At 38.5% G+C, this 27,417-nt stretch overlaps 1 protein-coding gene across 1 annotated transcript in view; it reads left to right on the top strand.

Moving 5' to 3' along the window:
• Positions 1-20,662, top strand: part of LOC117287931 (leishmanolysin-like peptidase) — a 37,210-nt gene extending 16,548 nt beyond the window's left edge. Inside the window, exons 3-17 of the mRNA XM_033768567.1 lie at positions 3,597-3,682; positions 4,233-4,350; positions 4,771-4,949; positions 6,269-6,374; positions 7,624-7,718; positions 8,513-8,630; positions 9,999-10,106; positions 11,642-11,829; positions 12,785-12,917; positions 14,411-14,500; positions 14,840-14,909; positions 15,613-15,743; positions 16,904-17,111; positions 18,495-18,656; positions 19,994-20,662. Of these exons, the coding sequence (XP_033624458.1) occupies positions 3,597-3,682; positions 4,233-4,350; positions 4,771-4,949; positions 6,269-6,374; positions 7,624-7,718; positions 8,513-8,630; positions 9,999-10,106; positions 11,642-11,829; positions 12,785-12,917; positions 14,411-14,500; positions 14,840-14,909; positions 15,613-15,743; positions 16,904-17,111; positions 18,495-18,656; positions 19,994-20,103 (1,902 nt within the window). The 3' untranslated portion in view covers positions 20,104-20,662. The remainder of the gene's footprint in view (positions 1-3,596; positions 3,683-4,232; positions 4,351-4,770; positions 4,950-6,268; positions 6,375-7,623; positions 7,719-8,512; positions 8,631-9,998; positions 10,107-11,641; positions 11,830-12,784; positions 12,918-14,410; positions 14,501-14,839; positions 14,910-15,612; positions 15,744-16,903; positions 17,112-18,494; positions 18,657-19,993) is intronic.
• The last annotated feature ends 6,755 nt before the right edge of the window (positions 20,663-27,417 follow it).

Genomic DNA, 27,417 nt, shown 5'->3' with positions numbered 1-27,417 from the left:
CCAAAGGTGTCCACTGCCTTTAATAGGGGCTGATTCAGGCCTTGAATTTTGTTCTTGAAGGGACACAGCAATTTTCTCGGTGGTAAAGGTCACATCTGAGGAAAACGTATTGGAACTTTGTAAAAGGCTCCACAGCAAAAGCACGGGGCACCACGGCAACTGCTGTGGATGCAGTGGGTTAAGTCATGGCCTGCTGTTTCTTGAATTGAGCTGTTTCGACTCAGACGTCCACTTTTAGAGAACACCAGTGAATTATTTATTTGTGTCAAAAGCATTTGAGTTTCAATTGGGCATCGCTTCTAGGTTCACCTGCAGCTATTTTAAAGTGATCTCTTAAAGGGAAAGGTTCTGACTAAAAATTGTGAAATGGTAGGGGTGTTTATATCTAGGCAAGACCTCAGGGCTAAAATGCAAGGCATCTGAAATCACACAACCTGTGCGACAAGGGGTGTTTTTTCCTCCAATATGCTCCTGCAACTTTGACAACCAATTGTTTTCAAATTTCCACAGGTTTTTTATTTTATGCAATATTAAGGGATTGTGTACCTTTGGTTATTGGAATCCCCTGGTTGTTTCAATCCTATACAGAGATACCTTTAAACTAAACCTATGGAATATGTAATTTCAAAATATAGGCCTACATGGTAGAATTTTCGAGATATTGCTGAAAATTGGGAGTGGTTTAAAACACGCACTAACCAGAGAAACGATACTGTCAGTAACGCTTCTCAGATTCAAACTTTGGGGGATAAAAACTAATATCTTTTCCCATAACCATGATAGCCGCAGTAGTTCAAGTGAAAACTTTCTCAAAATGCAGTAACGATAACGCGTACCAAGCATAAAACAGACCCTTTGTGAGAAAGCTGTGTAATCAGTCATGACTACTTATAGTCTATGTACAAAGCTACGCTGATGTGTATTGACACTTAAAGAGTTGTAATACTTCAAGCGTTAACTGTATCTCGGCTTTGGTGGATGTGATGATATGGAATTGGTGCTCCACGATTTGAAATGTTTCAGCGCAGATTTCCCGTGTTGAGCAGTGCCACATACCCAGGACTCCACCCAAGTATAGACCTTCAGTATTACACCCGCCCCCCTCGACACACACACATACAAGAAAACTATGGTGACGTTTCTCATTTATATTTACAGATTTATTAACATTTTACGTTCTACAATATTTACAAGCTCTGCCGTTAACTTTACTCTTGTTCTGCCTTCCTCTGGTGGGGGGGGGGGGAGATGTTCCGTTCTTCTCGTCTAACGGTCACGTGCGCTCACTCGCAGTGAGGTCCCAGTCCACCTTCATCAACTTCTCAAGTACCACCAGTGCGGGGCTTCTCCCAAGGCACAAGCCCTGTACATAAATACATAATGAACACCATTCTAACTACTCGGTCTATTTAAAACAAGTCATCTCATAATATCACAAAAGAATACAAACTTATTTCTCAGAGCCTTTGTTCCACTCGGGCCCATTAATTAAATACCGCAAGAATAGAGAAACACAATTTGAAATTCGGTTGGCTAACTCGCCCGTCTTGGATATTGAATCACATACTCTTTGCATTATTAAAGATTGGACAACGTTCTTCCAGTGACAGTAAATCAAATAAATTCTCTTAAACTGTACAATAAATGCAAGGTTCCACTTTAAATTTAACAACATTTAATATAAAGTTTAACTTACAGGAATACTGGCGAATCCTGGCTTTCTCGAAGTTCTGCTCAAAATTGCCACATATAACTCCACTGAAAACTATTGTTGGTTGAACTCTCACTAGTTCTCACTGCCAAAGGCTGGCTATGCCCTTTCTCCTAAGGCTCGCAATTTAAATCTTTGAGGCAGGATTCACACCCTCTCCTCAAGAAGCTCTGATGTCGAATGCCAAAAATACATATTCTATTCCCATGGGGCCTACACACCCTCCCAAACCAGAAAAGAAACTTAGGAATTTTATTTGTATTCCCCCTTAACTTTTTATCCCTGCTCACTTAAGCCTGCTCATGAATATTCATTGTTCCAAATAACCCTTAACTTCACCAATCAAAACCTTTGTTGAAGTCACATTACTTCTTTGCATAAAATAAGATGGCTCACCAAGTTTAAGGAATTTTGAGGCGCGGTTTGGCCACTCAAAATAAAAACTTGTTATCTTACAAGACAAATTTAAAGTACTATACATGCACTCTGGCCATACACAAATTATATTATGTTACTCTATTACCATAAGATCTGGAGTAATTTCCCTACTTTTGTTTCACTCTGTGCAAGCAGTGTGAGGACATGACACACATGCTTTTATTTGACTTTCTATAAAAGGTCTTAATTAAAGGTAGATTTATTTTTGGCATTCCTGCAAGAAATTTACGTTCCAAGTTACTACAAAATAACTCACTTGGCTAAAGTACACGACGAGCGCCGGACTGTAAGATTTGTGCAGTTTGTAAGGATTTCATAAAATTTGTTTGGCATTTTTTGGAACTCCTGGTAAATGGAGTAAATTGATCTGGGGTGGTCTCCAAAATAATTGGTCGCAAAAAGAAATATTCTGTTTATGATCTACTAACTCCATACACTCGTACTAGAAACCTCCGTTCTGCCAACAAAGACACCCTCGTTATTCCTAAAGTTACCACCAAAGCATATGGTCAACGTAGTTATCAGTTTGCTGCACCTCATTTATGGAACAATCTCCCTCTACACATCAAACAAGCCACCACGATCTCAAGTTTCAAGACTCTTCTCAAAACATATCTATTCAAATCTTCATATATACTTAATTATTCTTTTGTTTTCCCTCTGAGCGCTTAGAGACCTTCTTTTGGAGGTGTTAGGCGCTATAGAAATACGGTTGTTATTTATTATGTACTATTTAAAACATAAAAAAAAAATCAAACTTCATGTATGTTTCTCTTAACAAAATTTTGATTATCATAACAATGACATTTCAATTTATGACCTTACATGTATAGCACTGAGCCAATGATAGTTTTCTGAAGAGTTCAGTGAAATTGTGTGGCAAAGTATTGTTTCATATCCGGTTGATTCGTATGGAGAAATGTCAGAATAATTTGTTTTTGAGAATATTAATTCCTTCATTCAGCTCCCCTGAATTTTGTTCATCTTTAATATTTGTTTTCCTGTAGCCCCATACCCCATACCAAGAGTTGCTTTTAACCTTGTAAACTGGCATAACAAAGCCTCATCTCTCAGATTGTTAGTTTAAAGGAACACGTTGCCTTGGATGGGACGAGTTGGTCTATAAAAAGCATTGTAACCGTTTGTTAAAAGTAAAACACAATTAACTAACACGGTCGGCCATTTATGGGAGTAAAACATTTGACTCACATAAATGGCCGACCGTGTTTGTCGACAATGTAAAAGGACAACCGTGCAATTTCGAGGCTTGTTTGTGTGGATCATTGTATTCTACTTTTACAACATCTCTCTACTCATATGCCTTTTATAACAAACGGTTACAAACGCTTTTCAAAGACCAACTCGACCGATCCAAGGCAACGGGTTCCTTTAATTTTTTTAACGAAAATCACCAAAATCTTGTTTTTTCTTTCATGTTTTCCTTCAGAATGATCTGTTGCCCGCTGCCGTCTTACTTTTATCTCGTATGCTTAATGTTTGGTCGTCAGCTACAGGCCCTGTTAGGCTAAATAGGTAAGTCATCCATGTCCCCCATCGGTGCATACAGATTCGCTCAGGGCCCTTCCATAGAGCAGCTTCGTAGCCGATTTGGCGCTTACTGCGCGAGTTTACATTTCACAGCGCTGCTAACCGTTAATACACGAAAAAGTACTTTAATGCTAACCTTCTGGTGCCTACTGTATGAATTTTCAGCAAACTGTTCTGCCATAATTGGCACAAAAATCTGCCTACCGTTAAGCAGGGCCGTGAAATTGGATTCAGGGGCTGTTTTCACAAAGAGTCAAGATTGATCTAAATTGCAAATCAATGGTAGTTGCTAAGTAAAGTGTGATGTCACAATGCAAATCAATATGGTGATACTGACAATTTGTCTTACGATGATTTTTTATTGCTTTGAGAAATCGACCCCACTTGTGATAAAGTACTACCGGTACATACATGTGTACAGTGTAAGAACTCTGTTTTAGCATTACTATTGATTGTAATGAGGCAGATTTGTATTTGATATGTTGGTCCTTGAGGGCGCTGTTGTTTTATCTTGTCGTCATTTGTTTCTTTTCAGAGCATGTGCCTACTCGCATTACTACACCTTGCCTAATGATACCCATGAGTACTGCCTTGGTGCTTGTGGGAATGTCACACAATGTGGGCCTGTCACGATACCTAACAAACATCTTCATGTGAGTACAGAAACCCTAGAAATCTACCTTATAGGGTGTCATGGCCGAGGGGTATAAGAGCATCGAATTCAAGTTCTGGTGGTTGAAGTCATCGGAGTGTGGGTTCGAATCCTGGTCGTGGCACTTATGCCCTTGAGCAAGATACTGGGTGGGTTCGTTTAGGTTCCCTGGGTCGTCCCCGCCGTGCTCACTCGGGTGAGCCCCTGACAAGAGCTAATCGGACAATCACAATCACAATAATGATAATAAGAACTGCATATTATTATAATAAATAATAATAATAATAATAAGAACTGCATATTATTATATACTAGTACTACTCTGAATAGAATGAAACCACAGTGTGTTGTGTGTTACCTCATGATTGTTCATTTCACCGTTATTAATTGCTTCATATCCATTTTTCATTATTACTTCTAGGCGTGCTACACGTGTGATGAGAGCCAGAGCCAGTGTAAACAAAGCGGCGGGGAGACGGGTCCAGGGGTGGCTGACACGGATTTCATTCTCTACGTCACCGCGGAGATGACCTCTGATTGTCTGATAGAGGACACAACGGCGCATGCGTCTTTCTGTCAACTGGAGGCCACCCTGGATAGGTTTGTGACTTGAAATGTCATAAATAATTGTAATAATAACTAACCAATTTTCCAAGCGCATAACACATAGTGATTAAACATGTCCCTATGTGCCGTAGAGAAAAAAAGGCCAACAGAATATACAAGATACAAGATGTACTAGGTATCAAACAAAATGCATGAAAACAATGTGGGTCTGTAGAGCAACTTTAAAGTTAACAATGGAGTCAATGTTTTTTAAATGTTCCGGGAGATTGTTCCATAAGGTTGAGGCAGTGTGAGCGAAGCTGCGTTCACCATATGACTTGGTCAAAAATGGTGGAATAGGCCTAACAACATTTTTTCCCCTTCTTAATAGAACAAAAGATTTCTTGTAGGTGTGTACAATGTTAGCAGCTCTATCAAATAAGGAGGCGCAAAATTATTTGAACATTGATAAGCAATATTTTGAATGAAATGCGAGAGTGAATGGGTAGCCAGTGTAAGTCTCTTAGAGCAAGAGTTGAATTGTAGTGTAAAGTAATGCACACAAATACGGATATTGTGACTGTGTAAACAGACAAGACTGATGAGTGGCTCAGTTGCCTGGATGAATATTAATACGAATGAGATGGTAGCTTTGTCTTTATTTCAGGATTTGTTTACATCCTTTTGATGCAGAATAGGGAAGCAGCAGAACAGAAGAATACATTTACCCCTGACTGGTAGTAAATAGGAATCGTGGCTTTTTGTCACACTCATTGCACTGACTCGTTAACCATCCTTTGTTATACTAAACTGGGAGGCATTCTGGACCCAAAGTGTGGTCAAAATATTCTGAGTTGAAATGAGTTCCTTGGAATGTTGTTACGACTTGATGTTTTGCTTGGGTTTTAGTTCCCCTCTAAAAGTTCCCCACACACTTTACTACTGTCCAATGGAAGTGCCCTTTGCAAATGGAAAAAGGCCTTACCCTGTGTAAGATCAAATCCCAGGCCTGCTCTCTGTGTTCTGGTCGTCCATGTTTCATCGACAATGTGTTCCGACACGCATGTGAGTATAAAGACAGTATCAAATATGATGTCACCACTCAAAATTGCCCTACAACATGGCGTCTGTGAACGTGTACGTGTGCGTGCTTGTGCCATATACATGTAAATAAAACCGGGAAGGCTGCGTGCTGCGTGATTCAAACGTCCTGCCCTGCAAGATGGCCACTTCCATAGCAACAAAGGGGTTATTTGATACGATCTATACAATGTAGACCATGTTCGACCATGTGGTGGGCTATTGGTTCAGATTCCACCAAGGTACCCTTGTTGTTTCCCTCTAACCATTTTCATTTGTTATTTTCCGTGCAGGCCGATTGCTGGCTACATAAACCTGTGTCCGAGCGCTCTGAGCACCGATCCATCCCACCGCACCATGCAACTCACCACCGTACAGCATGAGATTATTCACTCATTGGTAGGTATTCATCAATATCCATCAAGCTGCTTAAAAGCAGTGGACACTATTGGTAATTACTCAAAATAATTATTAGCATAAAACCTTACTTGGTAACAAGTAATGGGGAGAGGTTGGTAGTATAAAACATTGTGAGAAACGGCTCCCTCTGAAGTGACATAGTTTTCGAGAAAGAAGTAATTTTCCACTAATTTGATTTCGAGACCTCAGATTTAGAACTTGAGGTCTCGAAGTCAAGCATCTAAAAGCACACAACTTTGTGTGACAAGGTGTTTTTTCTATCATTATTATTTCGCAACTTTGACAACCGGTTGAGCTCAAATGTTCACAGGTTTGTTATTTTATGCATAATTATGTTGAGATACACCAAATGAGAAGACTGGCCTTTCTAAGCAGAAGACAGTGGTCGAAAGTGTTCTGCTCAGCAACAAAAAGGCAGGATACCACTCACATTTTGTGACATATTGTTTTGACTGGTAACCATATTTTTGTTATGCTTAGCTACTTTTGGTGCTTTTAGCAGCTCGATGAAATTGGGCCCAGATGTCAGAAATATAATTTTTAAGCTATGGTTGTGCATCTACATCTCATAATTTTCATTGCGTAGACTTTGTGTGCGGCCCTATGATTAGAGACAGCTAGTCGAAATGTTGAGACCAATTATGAACTTGATCACTCCGCGATGAAGTTAATAACAAGACGTCCCCTCGATCCACTAAAGCAAAACACGTCTAAAGCAGAACCTACCCAACTCATTAGAGATAGCCATTACATGGTGTTACCGCAAACCTTTCTATATCGTATTTCCACCATGCAAAGTTTCAAATCCTACTAAAGCAAAACAAGTAGTCCCTGTCGATTTTCTACCTTCCGCACAGGTAGTAGTTAAAACGACGGACAGTTCCTGGGTGAAGAGAAGCTTATGGTTAAGCATCTTGCTCAATGGCACAAGTGTCACAACTGGGATTCGAACCCACATCCCGATGACTGAACCACAAGAGTTCGATGCTCCTATCCGCCCGGCCATGACACCTCACACTACTGCAACAGCTTTTCTAAAAGTTGCTGAAAAGGCCAATAGCCGTAAACAAAGTTGCAGGATTTAAGCACGCCTAAGCTGCTTCTGTTTATCTTGCTGCATCTTAAAAACGAAGATATGGTCAGCGTCCTGCTGTTGAATACAAATTAATAATAATAATAACAGGTATTGTGTAGTGTCTTACTTTTCATTTTTTTGTTTTTCCCTCAGGGTTTTACTGCCGCCTTATATGCCTTTTATCATGACAGTGAGGGTCTGCCGTTTACGCCTAGGGACCCATCAGGTCTACCACCGTTTAGTGAAAGGTAATTTATTACAAAACTGCATTGAAAACACATCTTATGACACGCCAACTTTTCTTTTTGGTCCATGAAAATCATTTGAAACGGTTTGTTATGAAATCAGTGTGGTTAGAAAGACGTTTTTAAAGTAGAATACAATGTTCCACACAAATATGCCTCGAAATTGCATGGTTTTCCTTAGTAGTAAACTAACACGGCACGCCTTTTTGTGAAGTCAAGTTTTTGACTCCATAAAATGGCCGAGCGTGTAAGTTCGCAAAGTAAAAGGAAAACCACGCAATTTCGAGGCATATTTGTATGGATCATTATATTCCACTTTTAAAACAACTTTCTAACCATATTGATTTCATAACAAACAGTTTTAAACGCTTTTCATAGACCAACTCGACCGATACAAGGCAACAGGTCCCTTGGAATTGGATGTTTATTTGCCACTGAGTGACTGGGAGAGTCTATGTTAATTTTTGATTTTTACCCATATACACTGATGTATGTAGCACAGTATACTCAGTACTTTCCCGAGTCCTGTGAAAAAAAATCACGGGGCATTTTACTCGGGTTGGATTCAAACCCACGACCTTTGCAATTCTAGAGCAGTGTCATACCAACTAGACCACCGAGATTGCCCGGTAGCTAGAGGCAGTTCGAATCCTATGTTTTAGCAGCGGGTACTGCAAACGATTTAATAGATGTTAAATTTGCATCTTTATCCCCGATGTTAAATTTGCATATTTATCCCCGATGCAAATTTAACATCTATTAAAGAGTCTATGTTGTTTGTTTGTGTTTCTTGACAGCCTTGGACTGTACCAATGGAGTGATAGGGTGATTAAAGAGCTTAAACGGACGGACTGGGATGTACGAGGAGGCCAGATAACACATACGATACACACAATGGTCACACCTAATGTTAGGGTAGGTGGATTACGTACAGAGTTCTATGTATTTAACCCAATGGGAAACTTTAGACTATCTGCCATTCACCAAGAGAGGGCGCTCTTCACCAGGTAATGTCAACAACTTAGGAATAGGAGAAGCGTGAGTGATGGTCACTGACAGCAAATACATTGCGTTTTGCGTGTTTTTGATTTTGTATTTAGATTTAGCCAAACTGTATTTTGTTTTTCATAACACAATGCCAGCATAAACCGCACTGTTCTGGAACAGGACGTACCGGACACGAGTTCCCCAAGGATAACAAGTGGTGTGCATGAGTTTTTGGGAGTGTTTCTTCTAGGGTAATTAGCAAAAATTCCAAAATGCTGACCTACAAAAAAATTGAGAAGAAATATGAAGTTTAGTGTATGACAATGTATCTGATTTAGTTTTCAAGAGGCTGAGAGACTTCTAAATATTTGTGGAGTATTTTTGAATTTTTAGCATTTACCATTGTTTGCTATAGGAGTTGTGCACCCTTACCTGGTAGGTCTGCTGCCCTCTAGTGACAGAGCTTTCAAAAAGTCTCCCATTGCATATATCTGTTAAAGACACTGGACACCTTTGGTTATTGTTAAAGACCAGTCTTCTCACTTGTTATATCTCAGCATATGCACAAAATAACAAACCTGCTGTCGATTTCACAAAGAGTTAGGACTCGTCTTATCTCGAGTTAGGACGAGTAACTCGTCCTAACTTAGGATTAATCTTAAGGTCTGCATGCTACAGTGCAGGGTTGGGACTCGTCCTAAGTCCTAAGATTAGTCTTAAGTTAAGAAGAGCTTTGTGAAATCGACGGCAGAACAAATTGATGTCAATTGGTCATCGAAGTTGCAAGATAATAACGGAGGAAAAAAAACACCCTTGTCACACGAAGTTGTGTGCTTTCAGAGTAGCGCAGATTTTGATAGTTCAAAGCATTTTGAGAATAATTTCACTTTGAAATTGTGGTTATGGAAAAGTATCAGTTTTTATCCCCAATAATTTGACTCTGAGAAGCGTTACAGACAGTAACATCTCTCAGATTTTGTATTCCAATTATGGATTATTCTTCCTGTATGGTCATAATTGCTCCTGATTATCTGCGGTTTCTTAAAAATGGGACTACCTTTTGAAATGAAATTGTCACAATTTATTATGATTGTATAATCTACATTAATATGGGATTAAAATAATCAATTGGTTAAAAAACCAACGTTATACTTTCCATTTAAGATGTTATGAGCTACAAAACTCTAGTGTCCTTAATTTGAGCCTTGTTGTAATCTAACCCTTGAGTGGTTTCAATGATGATCTTATAATAAAGTAGCAAGGGAAACTAAAATGAATTTTTAAACAAATTTACAGAGGGAGGCTAGAGCGCATTTTGACTGCCCAGTCATGGTTGGAATGGAAGTAGAGAACAACGGAGGTTACGGAACAAAATTAACTCATTTTGAAAAAAGACTTCTGGAGGTAAGGTTTAGTATTAGTAGGATTTGAAACTTTGCATGGTGGAAATTCGATATAGAAAGGTTTGCGGTAACACCATGTAATGACCATCTCTAATGAGTTGGGGTGGTTCTGAAAAGAACCGTCAGCTTTCTCCAGAAGACGATCAGAACATACTGATCGAAACGTCGAGTTGAAACCAACGGTTCTTTTTAGAACCACCCCAACTCATTAGAGATAGTCATGACATGGTGTTACTGCAAACCTTTCTATAGGTTTAGTATTGGTAAATCTTTCTGGTAATGAAACCAAGGGACTCTTAAAAGAGTGACTAGTGCCATGACTCCCAATTAGATACATGTACTTGTTTAGAGAAGATGAAGAAATAGTCAGTTTGAGATGTGCGCCATTTTTTCCCACGGATCGGTGTTTCCCTCCCAGGGGTTAGAGACGTTTGCAGAGCTAGCGGGTGATATGGCACGATGAAGGAGGAAAACCCACATAATATGTAGCATTTGAAAACATAATGATGGGCTTTTTCTGAGGTAGGGCCCACAGAGGTTAAAACAGGTTGGCAAGAAGATTAGGTAGCCAGCTTGCACGTTAACAATGGATTTGCATTGGTATGTCATTCATTTTCATACAGTAAGCACTGGAAGAATGGCATACCTTTTTGTGCTTTACATTTGCTTTGAAATGGAAACTCCCAAAGTAAGCACAAATGGGCCATTGAGCAGCAGTATGAAATGTTTGTGGTCTCCCTATTTTTTCAATACTTTTATTTGGTGTGCCAGTCAGAAGTCACAACAAAAGTTCTAAAATTGACTAGACCTGGGCCCAATTTCATGGCTCTGCTTACCGTAAGCACAGAATCGGCGCTTGCGGAAGCAGGGAATTCTGTGCTTACGGCAAGCGTATTTCACAGGTTTGCGGCGAATTTTGGCTTCTGCGCGTGCGTACTTCACGTTACTAGGCATTCTACGCTTACAAGGCTAGCGCAGAAATTCGGCGCTTGCACGTAAGCGGGGAATAAGAAAGGCGGTAAGCAGAGCCATGAAATTGGGCCCTGGATTTGAACCAACAATCGCCGGATTAACGTGCCGCCACTATAACCAACTGATGAGCTATCTAGCTTTATGATATTATCTGTCTCAATGCAAAGGCATGTCTTTAGGGACCATTGCTTACAAGCTCTGCTTCTAAAATAGATCCCTCTGCAGTCTCATAATTGTTTTCAGTTAGTTCTTGCTATATATCTTTACTGTAAAGTTGGTTTCTATAAATTGATCACTCTTGAGTGATAATGTCTATTGTTGTTTAATACTTTGGAAAATAAATAAACCTTAAACCTTGATGTTAGTGGTGTCCCTAGTCAATATCTTTGTTTGAGGGTGCCAGTCAGTAGCCAGAGAGTTGTTAACTGCCATGTAGCCAGGGATCTTACCCCCGGATTAATGTGCCTGTGATCTACCAAATGATTTATCTAGCCTTATGTTTGGGGTCTCTCCAGTTTGTCAATATCTTTGTTCTGAAAAAACAGTACTATGTTCGTTTGACAGAATGAAGCTATGACCGGGACACACACCCATGAGCGCGTCTTCTCTCGTCTGACTCTAGCCGTCTTAGAGGACACGGGATGGTACCAACCCAATTACGACATGGCTGACCCTCTGGACTGGGGCAAAGGACTTGGATGTGATTTTGTTAGAAAAAGCTGTAAATATTGGATGGATAAACAACGCGAATCGTAAGTGGAGTTGTGTCTCGTGTCTTGTCGAGAACGTTTTAGATTTCCTATGAATTATAACTTATTCAACTAAATGTACCTGTTGTGCATAAATTCGGACTTGTGGAAAATAATTACAGTTTTTACGAAGGCATCTTGTGGACAAGTTTGGAAGGTGGTGCATTCTGCTCTAGCAACAGGGCTTCTAGTGCCTTATGGACTGTGAACTTTCAGCCTCAGGTGGCAACGTGTCCCTGGTGACAGTTGATTTGGGTCGGTTGCCCAAATCAATTAAGTGTAGCCTTCACCTTGAAGTGGCCATTCGATCTTGTGAGTTTGGGTGATATCTCATTACAAAAAATTAAATTAAAAAACTTGGCATAGTTGAACCAAAGTGAGGTTTACAAATTTTAAAAGTTTGAAATGTAAAAGCATATGGGTTCTAAGCATTCAGGTTAGGTATCAATGTATATTCAGGTTGTGTATCCATCTACTTCTCTGTGTGGATTTGTTGTTTGAGAACTCCTCTTGCTATTTATTCTACTGCTGTTGAGTAGATTTCAGAATTCGGGAGACTTCTTATTCCTCTACGACGGCTAGAGCAATCTGGTTGAAATGTTGAAACCAATAAGAGCCCACTATGCGGCATTGAAGTTAATAACGAGAAGTTCACTAGGTGAAAGTTTAGTCCCGACCGATTTCCTACCTTCCACCCAGGTAGTAGTTAAAGCAGAACAGCTCTTTTCATAGCTAAGTAGTCTCCTGAATTCTGAAATCTACTCCTCAATAATAGAATAAATAGTAAAACAAGTTCTCAAAGAACAAAACTACAAAGCAGAGTAGATATATACACATGGTATAACAATGCAATTAAATGAGTTTAACATTCAAGTTTGGCCACTTTGTTTTGTTTTTTGGTCAACTGACAAGTTCCCCCCAAAAAGTCATTGTTTTTCTCCCTTTTTTTTCTTTACAGTCAGGAAAAATTGAGCCCTTTTTGTGATGTAATACGTGAAGAGCCATTCACATTGACGTGCAGTGTGGGTAGAAAGTCAGTAGCTCTGTGTAATCTACATCAATACAGCACGGACTTGGATCCCAAATATCAGGTACAGTGGAGACTACGTCACATGACTTCATTTACATGCCCATTAGGCCTGGGCGAATAATTTGAATATCCGGTTAATGGCGAATAGGTTTTCCTATCTGTAACCGCAAATGCCTTTTTTTTCTTAACCGTATGTCCGCAATGGGCGCGAATACCTATTTATAAACCGGATAGTCCTGTAATTACAACCAAGTAACCGGATATTCTTTAATATCCGAATATCCGCGGACGTCGGGCGACAACTGATAGGAATGTTTTGTCTGAATCCTTATGACACTTCTATTAAGACAGCATAAAACAGCATAAATTAAGTATTTAACTATGCGCACCTCCGTTAAGAGTTTAAACAATGACATTTCAAAGATTACAAAAGTTTTCCTTCACGTAGAGTCAATCACGATCAAAAGAAAAAGCAAATCGCCATCTTTAAATTAGACACTGTCTAAAACTAATATCAATCCGCTCAAAAGATCTCATTCACAAACGAACAGAGCCCCCCCCCCCCCCCTTTTTTTTAAGAAGGCGCCCTCTAGCGGGAAAAAAACTATTTGAATATCCGGTTAATTTCGGATACTTGGCCAGCGGTAACCGAATACCAAAATTTCACTATTCGCCCAGCACTAATGCCCATACACCGATGTGTGTTAGCACTGTATACTCGGTACTTTCCGGAGTCCTGTTAAAAAATATCACAGGCACATTACTTGGGTGGAATTCGAACCCAGGACCCTTGCAATTCTAGAGCAGTGTCTTGCCAACTAGACTACCGAGGTTGCCCGGTAGCTTAGAGGCAGCTAAAAAAGTACAATAACAATTATAATAATATTCTTTATCCCCGATGCAAATTTAACATCTATTATATTTCATATCCATGGTTTCACCACATTAAATAATCCCTAGCATACAATGCAAAATGCTAAATATTTGTAAAACACGAAAAATACTTAGAAGTCTTACATTTTTTTTGCAGTAAAGGGAAAATTGTTCATTGACTCTTGAACTTGAATCCTCTGCTTAATTTGATCTGGGGAGTCCCTGGGACTGTCCAAATAAAAAAAAAACGCCGCTTAACCCGCAGTGTAATTTTCCAAACGTCTGAGGCATCAATCTTAAAAATTGCCCCTACACCTCCCAGTAAATAGGACCATTTTATGTCATCTAAAATACCCTAAGTTGGAAGTCAACAACCCCCAGGTCACAATTGGGAAATGTTTTTACACTGTATCCATTCTCTTGGGTTCTCAAATCTGTCTAGAATAGAACATTTTGAAGGCCTACAAAATGAATGAGGCTGAACGCTCTGTTTACCAACGGACTGCACATGACGTCATTGACGACCATCTTTGATGACAGACAGCGAAAGCGTGGACACACTGCGTATAATATCTCTCAGCTGATAAGCCTTTCATGCATGCACGTTTCATCAACGATGGCAGCCAATGCTAGGGGTGTATTTTGCTTCCCAACTTAATTATTTGTATTCTTTTCTTACAGTATTTTGATTCATTGCCGGGAGTTAGTAGCGAAGATTTAGCAAAATATGGCGGAACGTCTGAGTTAGCAGATTATTGCCCTTTTCATCAGGTTGGTATATACTAATATTTATTAAAAAACTTGATATCATTGTTAGTTATGTGTGGTAATGAAACAAAATATTTTTCAAAAGTGCCTTGAAGCCTGTAACAATCTTTGGAGAAAAGATCAGTTTTGTTTTTTTATAGAAATTAAGACATTCATTTATCACTGGTATGTAAAATTCTTCATATGCATGATCGAGAGCCAGTTCTCACTGGTCCATTCACCATTACGTGCCAGTTGTAGCTTGACAATGTATTTCTGTTATCAATAAACTTCAACATTTCCTTTTTCTGTTAAAATGTTATGTTGCATTAAAGAATCAAATTCCTTTCAATTGTTTTGCAGCAATTTAATTATAAAGAACCAAGTGGTGCTAAAAAATCTACAACGTGTCAAATTTCAGCAAATACACCAAGTAAGTACGAAGGACGCATGGAGTGATGTGTTTAAACGGTGCACTCGTGTTGTGGGTCTGGGTTGTGGTTTTGGGGTTCAGCAAGACGTTTTATCACAATTGCTTTGTCTTTTGAATGGAGCCCTAAAAGGCTGGAAATCTTGTAAAATATTGCTGTTTGGAATTGCCGAGCACCTTGGTGGATAAGTGTGCTGTATGAAACTTTGTTGTTATTATCGTTGTGGTTATTAAACCAAATGTATATTTATACCTCGCCATGCAAGTCCTCAACTATAGTTATTGTCAGTATCATTCATCTTCTTAAAGACACTGGACACTATTGGTAATTGTCAAAGAGCAGTGTTCTCACTTTGTGTATCTCAACATATACATAAAATGACAAACCTGTGAAAATTTGAGCTTGATTGGTCGTCGGAGTTGCGATATAACCAATGAAAGAAAAAACAGCCTTGTCACACGCAGTTGTGTGCTTTCAGATGAAAATTACTTCTTTCTTAAAAACTACGTCACTTCAGAGGGAGCCGTTTCTCACAATGTTTTATACTATCAACCTCTCCCCGTTACTCGTTACCAAGTAAGGTTTCATGCTAATAATTATTTTGAGTTGTTACTAATAGTGTCCATTTAGTTGACTGTATTAACCATCTGACTTTATAAACTCTGCGATATCACAAATGTGATCAATTACAATTGACTATTTCAGGTAGAAGTGAGAATGTAGCCGCAGAGTATTATGGGATGGGGTCAACGTGTGTAGAGCACGGGGTAGCCTGGCGACAGTCACAGTGTGATCAATATCAAGCACAGCAAACATGGGGAGCAGGATGTTACCAGGTTAGCACACATATTCATCTGTTATCCACCTTCCTTACTCCATTTCTTGCATGCCTGCTTCTCGAAAACGTTGTAGCCGCATCCTTCGCAATTCAGCTCTAGCTGCGAGTAAGGACGATTAGCCCCCCAAATTATTATTTCTGCAAGTTATATTTGTTTTGGCCAATTCCACGGTTAAGCCTTGGTTCATACTTCCTGTGATTGCGAATGTTGTATGAATTTTGACGCCACAAATTCGCAAGGAATAATCCGTATCCGTCGCCCTGTGCTAAACTCCTGCAAAACATTCGCAAAATAAAAAATTTCAAGAATTATATCATGAGTTACCAATTTTGTGTGTCTTGTATATCATACATGACACATTTTTCTGGATCTCATCTTTGGTGCTGAAGTAGGTCTAGGTTTACCTTAACTTCTACGGGGATATTAGTTATTAAACCTTTTCAGTAAGGTAATTACAGCCCAAGGAACCTCACAAGTACATCCAAAAGGTAACCAGAATAACCATGGAATTGCCCTTTTAAAAATGTTGAGCATGCCAACCTGTTAATACTTGTGGCGCTATTTGTTCACTGGTTGTTTGTATGGTATGTTTTTTTGAAAACCAGACAATGGGAACGATCTCATTCTTCCAAATACCAACAGAAAAGTATCTCAGAAACGTAAATTTAGGGTTTTACTCATATACACCGATATGTGTTAGCCTTGTACACTCACTACTTTCCCAAGCTCTGTAAAAACAATCACATGCATATTGCTCGGGAGACATTCAAACCCCAGACCTTTGCAATGGACCCTTCCCATGAAATATGCTAATCACATTCACGCATGCGTACAGACCCTGTTGGTTGGCAAACGCCATAGAGTTGTGCACTAAGCAGACGCGCAATCGCGTCTGCGTCACGCACCCATTAGCCGTGTACATAACAGCGCGATGTTCCCTCATTTTGCCAACCAAAACGTTAGTGCGCACGCGCTATGTGCAATTTACATATTTCATGGGAAGGGTCTATTCCAGAGCAGTGTCATACCAACTAGACCACCGAGATTGCCCAGTAGCTAGAGGCAGTTTGAATCCTATATTTTAGCTGCAGTTAATGTTGCTTTATCTTCTGGGTGTCAATAAATTCCTTTTTTTTTCTTCACGCATTTCTTGTTAGTATTCTTGTGGTAAAGATGGCCTTAAAATCACCATAGAGGGGGTAAACTATTTGTGCTCCTGGGAAGGTCAGTCGATCGCAATCAGGGTTACGTCGTCAGAATACCTCCACACAGGAAAGATTGTCTGCCCGTCTTGTCAAGAACTCTGCGGATCATTATGTCCTCGAGGTTCCAAACGTGGAAAAACTCTGGAACTTACAGTTAGTGGTAAGCAGCGATCAGTCATGTTTTTGTGTGTTTGTTTTTTGATACACTGGTACCACAGACTCTTTTTTTATTGCAATGCACAATAAATTGTGTAATCTTCATGTATGTTTATTTCCAGTAAGAATAAACCATTAATGAATGAAGGGATGAATGATCTTTCTTAGCAGTAATTCGCTTGCCAAATGCCACTTAAGGCACTGGACACCTTTGGTAATTTTCAAAGACCAGTCTTCTCACTTGGTGTATCTCGACATATGCATAAAATAACAAACCTGTGAACATTTGAACTCAATTGGTCGTCAAAGTTGCGAGATGATAATGGAAGAAAAAACACCTGTGTCACACGAAGTTGTGTGCTTTCAGATGCTTGATTTCGGGACCTCAAAATCTCATTCTGAGGTCTCAAAGTCAAATTCGTGGAAAATTACTTCCGTACAGCCGTTTCTCTCAATGTTTTTTTACTATCAAAAGCTATCCATTGCTTGTTACCAAGTAAGTTTTTATGCTAACAATTATTTTGAGTAATTACCAATTAGTGTCCAGTGCCTTTAAAACACCTGAAGACCAGTCAAAAAATACTCTAGGTGGTCCGACTGGCTAGCGCTGTTTTGAAAAGCATCCCTTTTTCATTTGAAATATGGACTTCTGAAAAAGGTGGTGGACTAGTAAATGACAAGCTAACTGGTCCCGCTGGCCGACCACTGACAAAGTTGAGGGCAAAATCTGTAAGGGTGAAAGTAATATAATGCTACGGCTCTGGTGCTTCATCTGGATGTGGGTAAAGATAAATTTTGTTCATCGAATCCCGGTCGTGACACTTGTGTCCTTGAGCAAGACACTTTACCATTGCTTCTCTCCACCCAGGGGTAAAATGGGTATTGTGAGGGAAGAGATGGTTTATGTGATTGATAAGCTTTGAGCTTTGTAACTCGTAGCACTGGCTGTATACTCTCCAGGGAGCTGAGATGGTTTCAGGAATGATTTAAGGCCCAGTGACCAGCCGTCGATTTCACCAAACTCTTCCTAACTTAGGGATTAATCTTAGGACTTGGGATGAGTTAAATTCCGAATCGCAAGACCTACAAACACATTGAACCCATCCTGAGTTAGGACGGGTTTACTCGTCCTAACTTGAGATAGGATTAATCCTAGCGTTTCGTGAAGTCAGCTGCAGGGGTAATAATGTTTGAAGTGCTAAGAGACACCCTAGGGCTGTGGTTAAGCACTTTATGAAATCAATCTTTTTTACTATTATTATAAATATATATTTTGAGTTGAGGTGTTAGTTGTAAGACTATAGTACAACACTTCAACGCTCTGATTAGAGTTCTCTTATTGGAATTTGTAGCCTGAAACACTGTACTAATCTTGTCTGATCTACAGAACCCGGTGATGAAGGGGAATGTCCCAAGCTAGCTTACGATTCTATCGGAGTATGTTCAGAAGACTGTATCATTAGTGACCAGAGTTGCGGTTATGGCAAGAAGTGCTGCTCCAATGGCTGTGGGCATAGGTGCATGAAGATAGTCAAATCTTTATCAACAGGTAAGCTATTCAAATTCATTTCAATGGTTTCATATCGTAACAGGCTAGTGTATCTAAGCCTGGGCGACTAGTGAAATTAACTACTAGACTAATTTGCGCCTCAAATAATCGCGACTTTGACACTAGTCGCGGCCATTTTTGTATTCATAAGATGCATTGCCGCAGGCGGAATCTATGCTGGAAGAATTGAAGGATTGTTTCACTGATGTCTGATTTTGTTTTGTAAGTAAATTATCTTGTCGTGAGTAGTCGTGAGCCACACAATTGATTCATCAAGCAGGAAGTTGCGACCATTTTTGTAGTAGACGTGGCGGTATGGTTATTGAGTAATAAAATATAAACAAGTATTAGAGACTCGACTAAGCAATCAATAGTCATGACTTTGACAGTAGTTGCACTAGTCGCCCAGGCTTAAGTGTATCATCAGGGATGATCCAACTTGAATCCAATTTCTGGAATTTTCGTAGAACCTTTGTTCTAGTAGCGTGTCCAGGGCCCAATTTCATAGAGCTGCTAAGCATAAAAAAATTGCTTAGCATGAAATTTTGCCTTGATAAAAACAGGATTTCTCAACAAAATGTCCACGTGATTTTCAGGATAATCAAACAACAGCTGAATACAAGTACCAAGCAATAATCAACAAATGTAAAACTTGGTGAACTTGTTGGTAATCCTGTTTTTATCAAGGAAGAAATTTCATGCTAAGCAAATTGTCGTGCTTAGCAGGTCTATGAAATTGAGCCCTGGCCAACAGTCGAGAGAATCATATTCTGATGGCCAAGTCGTCAGAGGTGTGGGTTCGAATCCTTGTCGGGGAAACCTGTGTTCTTGGGTAACATACTTAAACTATTATGAGGAGTATACGGTAACCTGCCAGGGTAGAGGTTGTTGATGTGAATGATTGGAAATCCTTGCGCCAAGTTGGCTGATGGTCATAGTTGCTTATTATAGTTGATATTAAGTAATGCACTACAAGTGAAACTGACTGGGTAAATTTTCAATGATTTTTGGGTTTAACAAAGAGAAATTGACCGCAGCAGGATTTGAACCAGCGACTTAACTTGCCGGTGCTCTACAAACTGAGCTCTCTATCTAGCCTTATGCTGGCGGTCTCCCTATTTTGTCAATATCTTTTTTCGAGTGTGCCAGTCAGAAGCCATACAATTGTTAACTGCCATGAAGCCATGGTTCATACCCAATTGGTAGAGTGCTGCCACATAAATCCGAAGGCCGCTGCCTCGAATTCCAGTCGGGTTTTTTTTCATTTAACCGCAAATTGCTATTTATATTATTAAGGAAATAATCACAAAATTGCTCATTTTTGTTTACTTCCACAGATGAACCTTGTCCTGGTTTAGCCCCGGATGTCGCAAGGTCAAAGGTCACGGTAGTCACTGTTTTACTTTCATTGTCTTTCACTCTACTTTTCACAAATTTATCTTTATAATTTTGTTGCTTGCCTTAAAAAAGAATAACATTTCATAAAGCGACCAATTTCTTGTTCTTTTGTATCTTTGTACATTGCTCCAAAATTTGCCCACGTCATTCCTCTTTTGTTATTCTTGAGTGATTACCGAAACCATCAAACTCAAAAACTCATCGCCTCTCGCTTTTTAAAAATTAACTTCCGCAAAAGTATGTATTTAAACACTTCATCCCAATAAGCACATATTGTTGGTATTTTGATCAAATTTTGTTTAGTGCAAAGGTAAAAATATGGAGAAAAAAAATTGTTTGTAATGTACACGTAGAAACATTTAATTAGGAAAATATCATTTCAACACTTTGCGTTTACTTGAACCTTTTGGGTTGAGCTGTAGTAAGTCCAATCTTTCATGCTGTTGCAATCAGGTACAAGCAGGCGTGATGTTACTTTAATTTGATTTCTGATGTCTGTAAAACTACGCAAAAATGTTACTATACATATGCCTTTAAATCTCTCAACTGGGCCCAATTTCATAGAGCTGCTAAGCACAAAAATTTGCTTAGCATGAAATTTCTTCCTTGATAAAAACAGGATTACCAACTAAATTTCAACGTGATTTTCAGGATGAGCAAACAACAGCTGAAAACCAGTAACAAGGAATATGCAACAAATTGAAATTTGGTTGGTAATCCTGTTTTTACAAAGGTAGATATTCCATGCTTAGCAAATTTTTGTGCTTAGCAGCTCTATGAAATTGGGCCCAGGTTGCTGTTTGGGATTGGTCCCTATTTGTTTCAAAACTATTCCTATAAACCCCTACAGTATACAATTGTTGCACGCTGTGACTGGGTCAGAGGCGAAGCCAAGGGTCCCACTTTGTCTGAGGCGAAGCCAAGGGTCCCACTTTGTCCAAGGCGAAGCCAAGGGTCCCACTTTGTCCGAGGCGAAGCCAAGGGTCCCACTTTGTCCGAGGCGAAGCCAAGGGTCCCACTTTGTCCGAGGGCGAAGCCAAGGGTCCCACTTTCCCCGAGAGTATACAATCTTAATTATTTTAATTTCCTGGTTGTCTTAATTCTTTCACTTCCTCTCAGGGTGTTTTCACTTCTAAAACTGCCACTATTTAATCAGTCAACATGTAAATAGCAACGCACAGGCTTTTAGTAGTACATGTACCTCTGTAGAAAAACATGTTCAATTTGTCATTAAACAGATGATTTTTTTATTAAAGAATGAGCAAAGCGCAAAATGGCTGTTTTTTATTGTGGAGAACATTAGTTATGATGCGATCAAACAAATGAGTCTTTTATCGACCCAGGGTGTTTTTTTAGTTGTAAATACATTTAAAAAGAGCTTAATCTATGCTTTAATGCTGTAAAATCACATGTTGGTACCATTAAGTTGTGCAAGTAGAAACGCCAAGAGATGTGAGAAAAAGAAATTTAAAGTCAAATTGTTTATTGAACATGCATCAGCACAATTTTTGTCATTGTTTATTTTGACCCTTTTTGATGTTATTTATCAGGATGGAAATTGCCAAATGCCAATTATAAACAAACTAAGATAAATTTCGACATTAAAACCATACTTTTCAAAATTTCAACCCTTGGCCTACTTCGGCTTGTTTCACCATAATTTCCGACAAACGACTCGTTTAGCTTGATCGCATCACATTTCAGAGAACTATTTTCTGCTGTTAGAGGTTGTTGACTTCCTCCCTATGGGGATATAAATATAAAGGGTGGTAGCTTTAATAATTCAATAGGACAATTTGAGGCAAATTGCTCAACTTCTCTCAACTCATGTTGTATTTGTTTGATTACATCTCATACACATTTAGATTCGAAGTGGAGTGTTTTTTTATTTATTACGAGAACAATTTTGATGAAATTTAGCAGAAAAGGTTGTGCACAACATTAGTAGAGTGAAACTGCTTTTAAAGTCGACAGATTTGACGGTCATGGTGGAAATGGTTTTGCCTTAAAGGTTTTAATTTTTGCGGAATGTGAAAAACAATAAGTTTTGATCTCGTCCACACTCTGTTGTTTAAAAACAGTGAAAAATGAGCAAGGTTTTTTTTGGTCTCACTATTTTCCTTGCGACTCCGATGACCGACTGAGCTCAAATTTTCACAGCTTTGTTATGTTTATGTTGGGTTACACAACGTGCGAATACTGGTCTTATAACAATTGCGAATGTTATTCACATGCTTGTAAGGTTTTACAGTCAAACCCGTAGCATATTGTGAGGCCGTGGTCAGGTGGTCACAAAAATTAGTCACAACATTGAATATTCATAACAATCTTGTAAATATGTATGAGGTGTAATAAATTTGACTAACAATTTTTATAATGTCATGAAATAACTATTGGGAATTGCTGGTATTTTTTAATAAACAATTATTTATAAAGGTTAATGAAATTAAGTGTAGCTTAATAAGCACAGAGTAAATTACAATTATGTAAATGAAGCTGCATCCTGTTTGATGCAAGGCATGAAGACGACAAACAAACACCCTAACATACAAACAAATAACAAGTCAAACAAACAAACAAACAAACAAACAAACAAACAAACAAACATAAGCTGGGCATTTGATAACTGAGGTAAATTTGTTTAAGTAACAATAATTTAAGTAACAATTAAACATTTAACTGCGTAAATTATGTGCTTTTAAAAATTTGTCTTTTGTGCAATGGATTCTGAACTAACATTCTGCCATTCTCAAATTTGAGAAATCAAAGTGGCTTAGATTATTTTTAACACAATAAAGTCTGAATACGATTGAAATATTGAATAGATAAAAAAAGTAAATATATAACATGTTCCACCAGGTGTATTTTGATTTTTCGAGACAAAACATGTATCTTTTTGAAGACAAACCATTATGAGTTTGTGTTATTGTAATTTTCAATTGTATCGATGATTTGCCCCAGTTTTTGTTTGTTTTAAGAATTATTTCCCAACACACCAGTATATAGATTGTTTCCATTCTGTTATTTCCCAACACACCAGTATATAGATTGTTTCCATTCTGTTATTTGTTCAGATGTAGCTATTTTGTTTCTCTGGACTCTACTTTTACCAGTCTTGAAAACAATTTGAGCACATGGCTTAGTTTGCGGCTTGAGCTTCATCAGAAAATTAAAAAACTTTTTTCAATATTGGACTGGGAACAACTAGGGAATGGGCCCTTAGCCAGAGTCCAAGCCTTGAAGGGAATTAAGGCCTAGGACTGTGTAGGAATCAATGGCTGTGGCTAGGTTTGGCTAGGATACAGTTTATGCCTACACCGTTATGGTTCATCAACGTTTGGTGGACGAGTACTGTATATTCATTCCCACCCTTAAGTTTTCATAAAATAAAATAAAACACCAAGCAAAAAACCTTGATTATTTTGAATGTGGCAATCAAAATAAGCAATGGCGATATAGGGATCCTGAAGCGATGCTGGTAGAGTACAATAATTTCCACCCTCTAGTTTAAAAAAAAATGTAGGGATCTTGTGCCGATTTAGAGATCTTGAAGTGCTATTTCAGATGGAAAAATATTTCTGGAGGATTGGTACTGGTATGAGAAGTGAGCTTTCAGATTAAAACTTGTCTATGTTTCTGATAACAAGTAATTGCTTGTCGACTGCTACAGCAAAAGACACTAAAATCACGTACAACTGTAAATTACCACAAGTGTTGCATAAAACAAGAATGACTTGCCCAATGGCATGTTACTCTATGTGCAGTGCCGCCATATTTTTCATCTAGTGGAGGAAAAATGAAATAGCAAAGCTCAACAGCATATAATTGATTGTATTTGTGTTGCATTTTGAAACAGTATAGCATGTGTAAATATCTTGTTCTTTTATGTTGTAGTGCTTGAAGCACTTCAGTATTATTTAATCATGCAATACACAGGAGGGGGAAAATGGTTGTAAAAAAATAAAAAAATAAAAAGGCAATCGCAATTGGGTTATCCCGCTGCTAGATATTCATTTAATTTGACTCGTAATCCAAGGATTAACACCCATTTCAGACAGGTGCGCCAGAGTTGTGCCAAACCAAAAAGGTTAGGGGCGACTCTAGGTTGACCCAAATAAATTTCAGCCAGGAGAAATTAAAATAACATTTACATTGGCTCGGCTCATGACAAGATTGACGTCTAAAATCAAGGTGCTCCAGAGCCGTTCCAAACGACTGCAACAGTCCATCTTTCGACTTCTAGCGCATCCAGTTACTCCTGGACTGCAGGACTTGTAATCATAGGGATTTGGATTCTGATCCCTCGGCTAACTGCTGATTTGACAAGAATAAGTTTGTTGTCTAGTTACTGAATCACAATTTCTTGATTTGTGCGCTTCATAATCATAGACGTAACACCAATGTTTTCTGTGAATCAGCTCGGTGTTTATATCCCCTTGTCAGAGTTTGCCGAGTTCCCTTAACGGGAAGATCAATCATTCAAACGTGTATGCGCCAGACCACTATAAGTTCCATACAAAAATGCGCAAAGTTCCCTTATTTTGAAAACCAGTAGTGTCGTTTAGCTCCCGTCAGGGGCTCACCCGAGTGAGCACCACGGGGTAGACCCAGGAAAGCTAAACGAACGCACCCATTAGTAGTGTTACTTCGCATGTACCATGTGCAGTTTACATATTTCCTGGGACGAGTACATCGATTTCACATTATATTTAAACCTACTGTAATGTTGTTTTTTATGTGTATGTACATTATAATTTTGATCCACCGTGCTAAGATGTTAAGGTTTAAAAGACTTATATGCTTCATGAAAACAGGGTCCAATGTTATAATTCCTAACAAATATTGGGCCCGAGTTTAATTTGTTACTGCGTTTAATTATTGTTAATTATTAATTTATTTTTCATGGTAAAGTGAAAATTTATTATTTAATTTTAGCTTGAGCCAAAACCCATTATCTTTCTTCTTGCTTTTAAAACTTTAATCGACCACTTTTCTAATTATTTGGATGATTTGGATTTTTAACTTCATAGTGGCAATTGAAATAGAAACTGTAGTGTAAGTACCTCAACATTTGATAATAAAAATAAACACAATTACAGGATGTTCCTTTTTCCTTCTTTTGTGTTTGATGTGTAGTTCACATTCTTATTAAAGGGAAGGTACACATTTGGTAATTACTCAAAACAAATATTAACTTAAAACTGACTTGGTAACAAGCATTGGAGAGCTGTTGATAGTATAACACATTGTAGGAAACGACTTCCTTGTGAAGTAACGTAGTTTTTGAGAAAGGTAATTTTGACACTTTTCTAGCTAGAAGTTTTGTATTCCTATCTGAAAGCACACAAATTCGTCCAACAAGGGTGTTTTTTCTTTCATCGTTTTTTCTTTCATCATTTTCTCACAACTTTGATGACCGATTGAGCCCAAATTTTCACAGGCTTGTTATTTTATGCGTATGATGGGATACACCAAGTGAGAAGACTTGTCTTGACAATTACCAAACGTGTACCTTCCCTTTAAATAGCTCCATGGTTGTACCCCAACGCGTTCAACCCTTTGGGGACCCTTCATCCTATATATTCATCATAAAATGTCAAGACATTGCCAATATTGTTCATTTCTTTCATCGAAACAGAAAACAGAATGCTAGTTTTATATCTAGACATGACCTTAACTGTGACCTCTTTATCTTAAATTTCAAACACTCTGCTAGTTTTTCAAGGAAAATTGGCAACCACAAAAGAAAACAATCTTAAAACTGCACGCTTTGTTAATATTCGTGAAATTTAATATAATTTTATCACATTCATTCTACATTATGAATATTCAATAAAATAAAAAGAAGATTAATATCCAATGCAATTTTCAGCGGCTGCAACTTTTCACTATTAGAAAACGAAATCGATAAAGGTTATTTTTTAAATGATAATTAAAAAATTAAAATAGAAAGAATACAGTAATCCTACTGTACAGGAATTTTTTTGTATGTTACAGCAAAATTTGACAGCAAAGACCAATCAGAAATAACCGGGACAAATTGGATGAATGTAGAAATTAAAAAAATATGGCTGGTGTATGAGTTTTAACCACATACATAAAGAACCTATAGACGGACAGTAGGGGGCACCAAACTGTAAAATTTGGTACTTTCTCAAACCATGGGCGGAAGTTAACGTGGACCCGCTGCTTTTAGTACACGTTTTGGTATAACCTTGAGGCAGTGCCCACACTTCATAATTATGTTTAATAAATTTTCATGAGATATTGACCCGATGCTGGATTGTAACCTTAACATTTAAGACAACACTTCATAAATATTCCATATGACTGTTTACAAATGTTGGGCGTTGAGGTTTAACTGTTAAAATGTCATTTTTAAAACGACCTTTTTTCCGGGAAATCCAGTCTAGACTCACTCTGTTACACACAAGTTCATATTTTGGCCCGCCGTGTTGCGTACGCTCGCGTCGAATGCACACCAAACAACCGCGTATCGGTAGCACATAAGTCCATGCGATATGCGTCATCAACGCCCGCGCAAAAAACGCACTGACGCGCACTTTGGCTGGAAAGTCCGTGACGAACATATTTTCTTTGCAAAATCCTTCTACGAGAAAACAAGAGGTTCACATAATGTAGGAACTTGAAACACCATGTGGACGTACACAGGTCCACACAGCGTTTCTTACAGTGTTGAAGAATCGGTTTTTAGTTAAGAGTACAGAACAAAGGAATGTCCACAAAGTGACTGCAACACAGAGCTGGATGGTTCCCCTTTATTCTACACCTGGAACATCTCAAATGTTACAATTCAGGAAGTTTACAGACTTTATGCATCTCCAGAAATACAAAACTACAGGTTTGGAAACAATGCTTTGGTGTGTGCTTTACTTCTAAAGAAAATTTGACGGGAGCAAGAGACTTTTTACAAAATCAGGTAAAATTCCTGAGAAATCATATGCCTGAAATAACATTTACTTCATGCACAACCAAATAATTTATACTTTACAGATGATGAGGCCCATAATTTCTTCATCACATAATCCTTATCAATTTAAAGGCAGTGGACACTATTGCTAATTACTCAAAATAATTATCAGCATAAAACCTCACTTGGTAACGTGTAATGGGAGAGGTTGATAGTAGAAAACACTGTGAGAAACGGCTCCCTCTGAAGTGACTTAGTTTTCGAGAAAGAAGTAATTTTCCACGAATTTGATTTCGAGACCTCAGATTTAGAATTTGAGGTCTCGAAATCAAGCATCTGAAAGCACACAACTTCGTGTGACAAGGGTGTTTTTTTCTTTCATATCTCACAACTCCGAAGACCAACTAAGCTCAAGATTTCACAGGTTTGTTA

Source organism: Asterias rubens, chromosome 3 (assembly GCF_902459465.1).
Source record: "Asterias rubens chromosome 3, eAstRub1.3, whole genome shotgun sequence".
NCBI classification, from domain to species: Eukaryota; Metazoa; Echinodermata; class Asteroidea; order Forcipulatida; family Asteriidae; genus Asterias; species Asterias rubens.
Note: the sequence above shows the minus strand (reverse complement) of the source record. Positions and strands in the feature narration are given on the sequence as shown.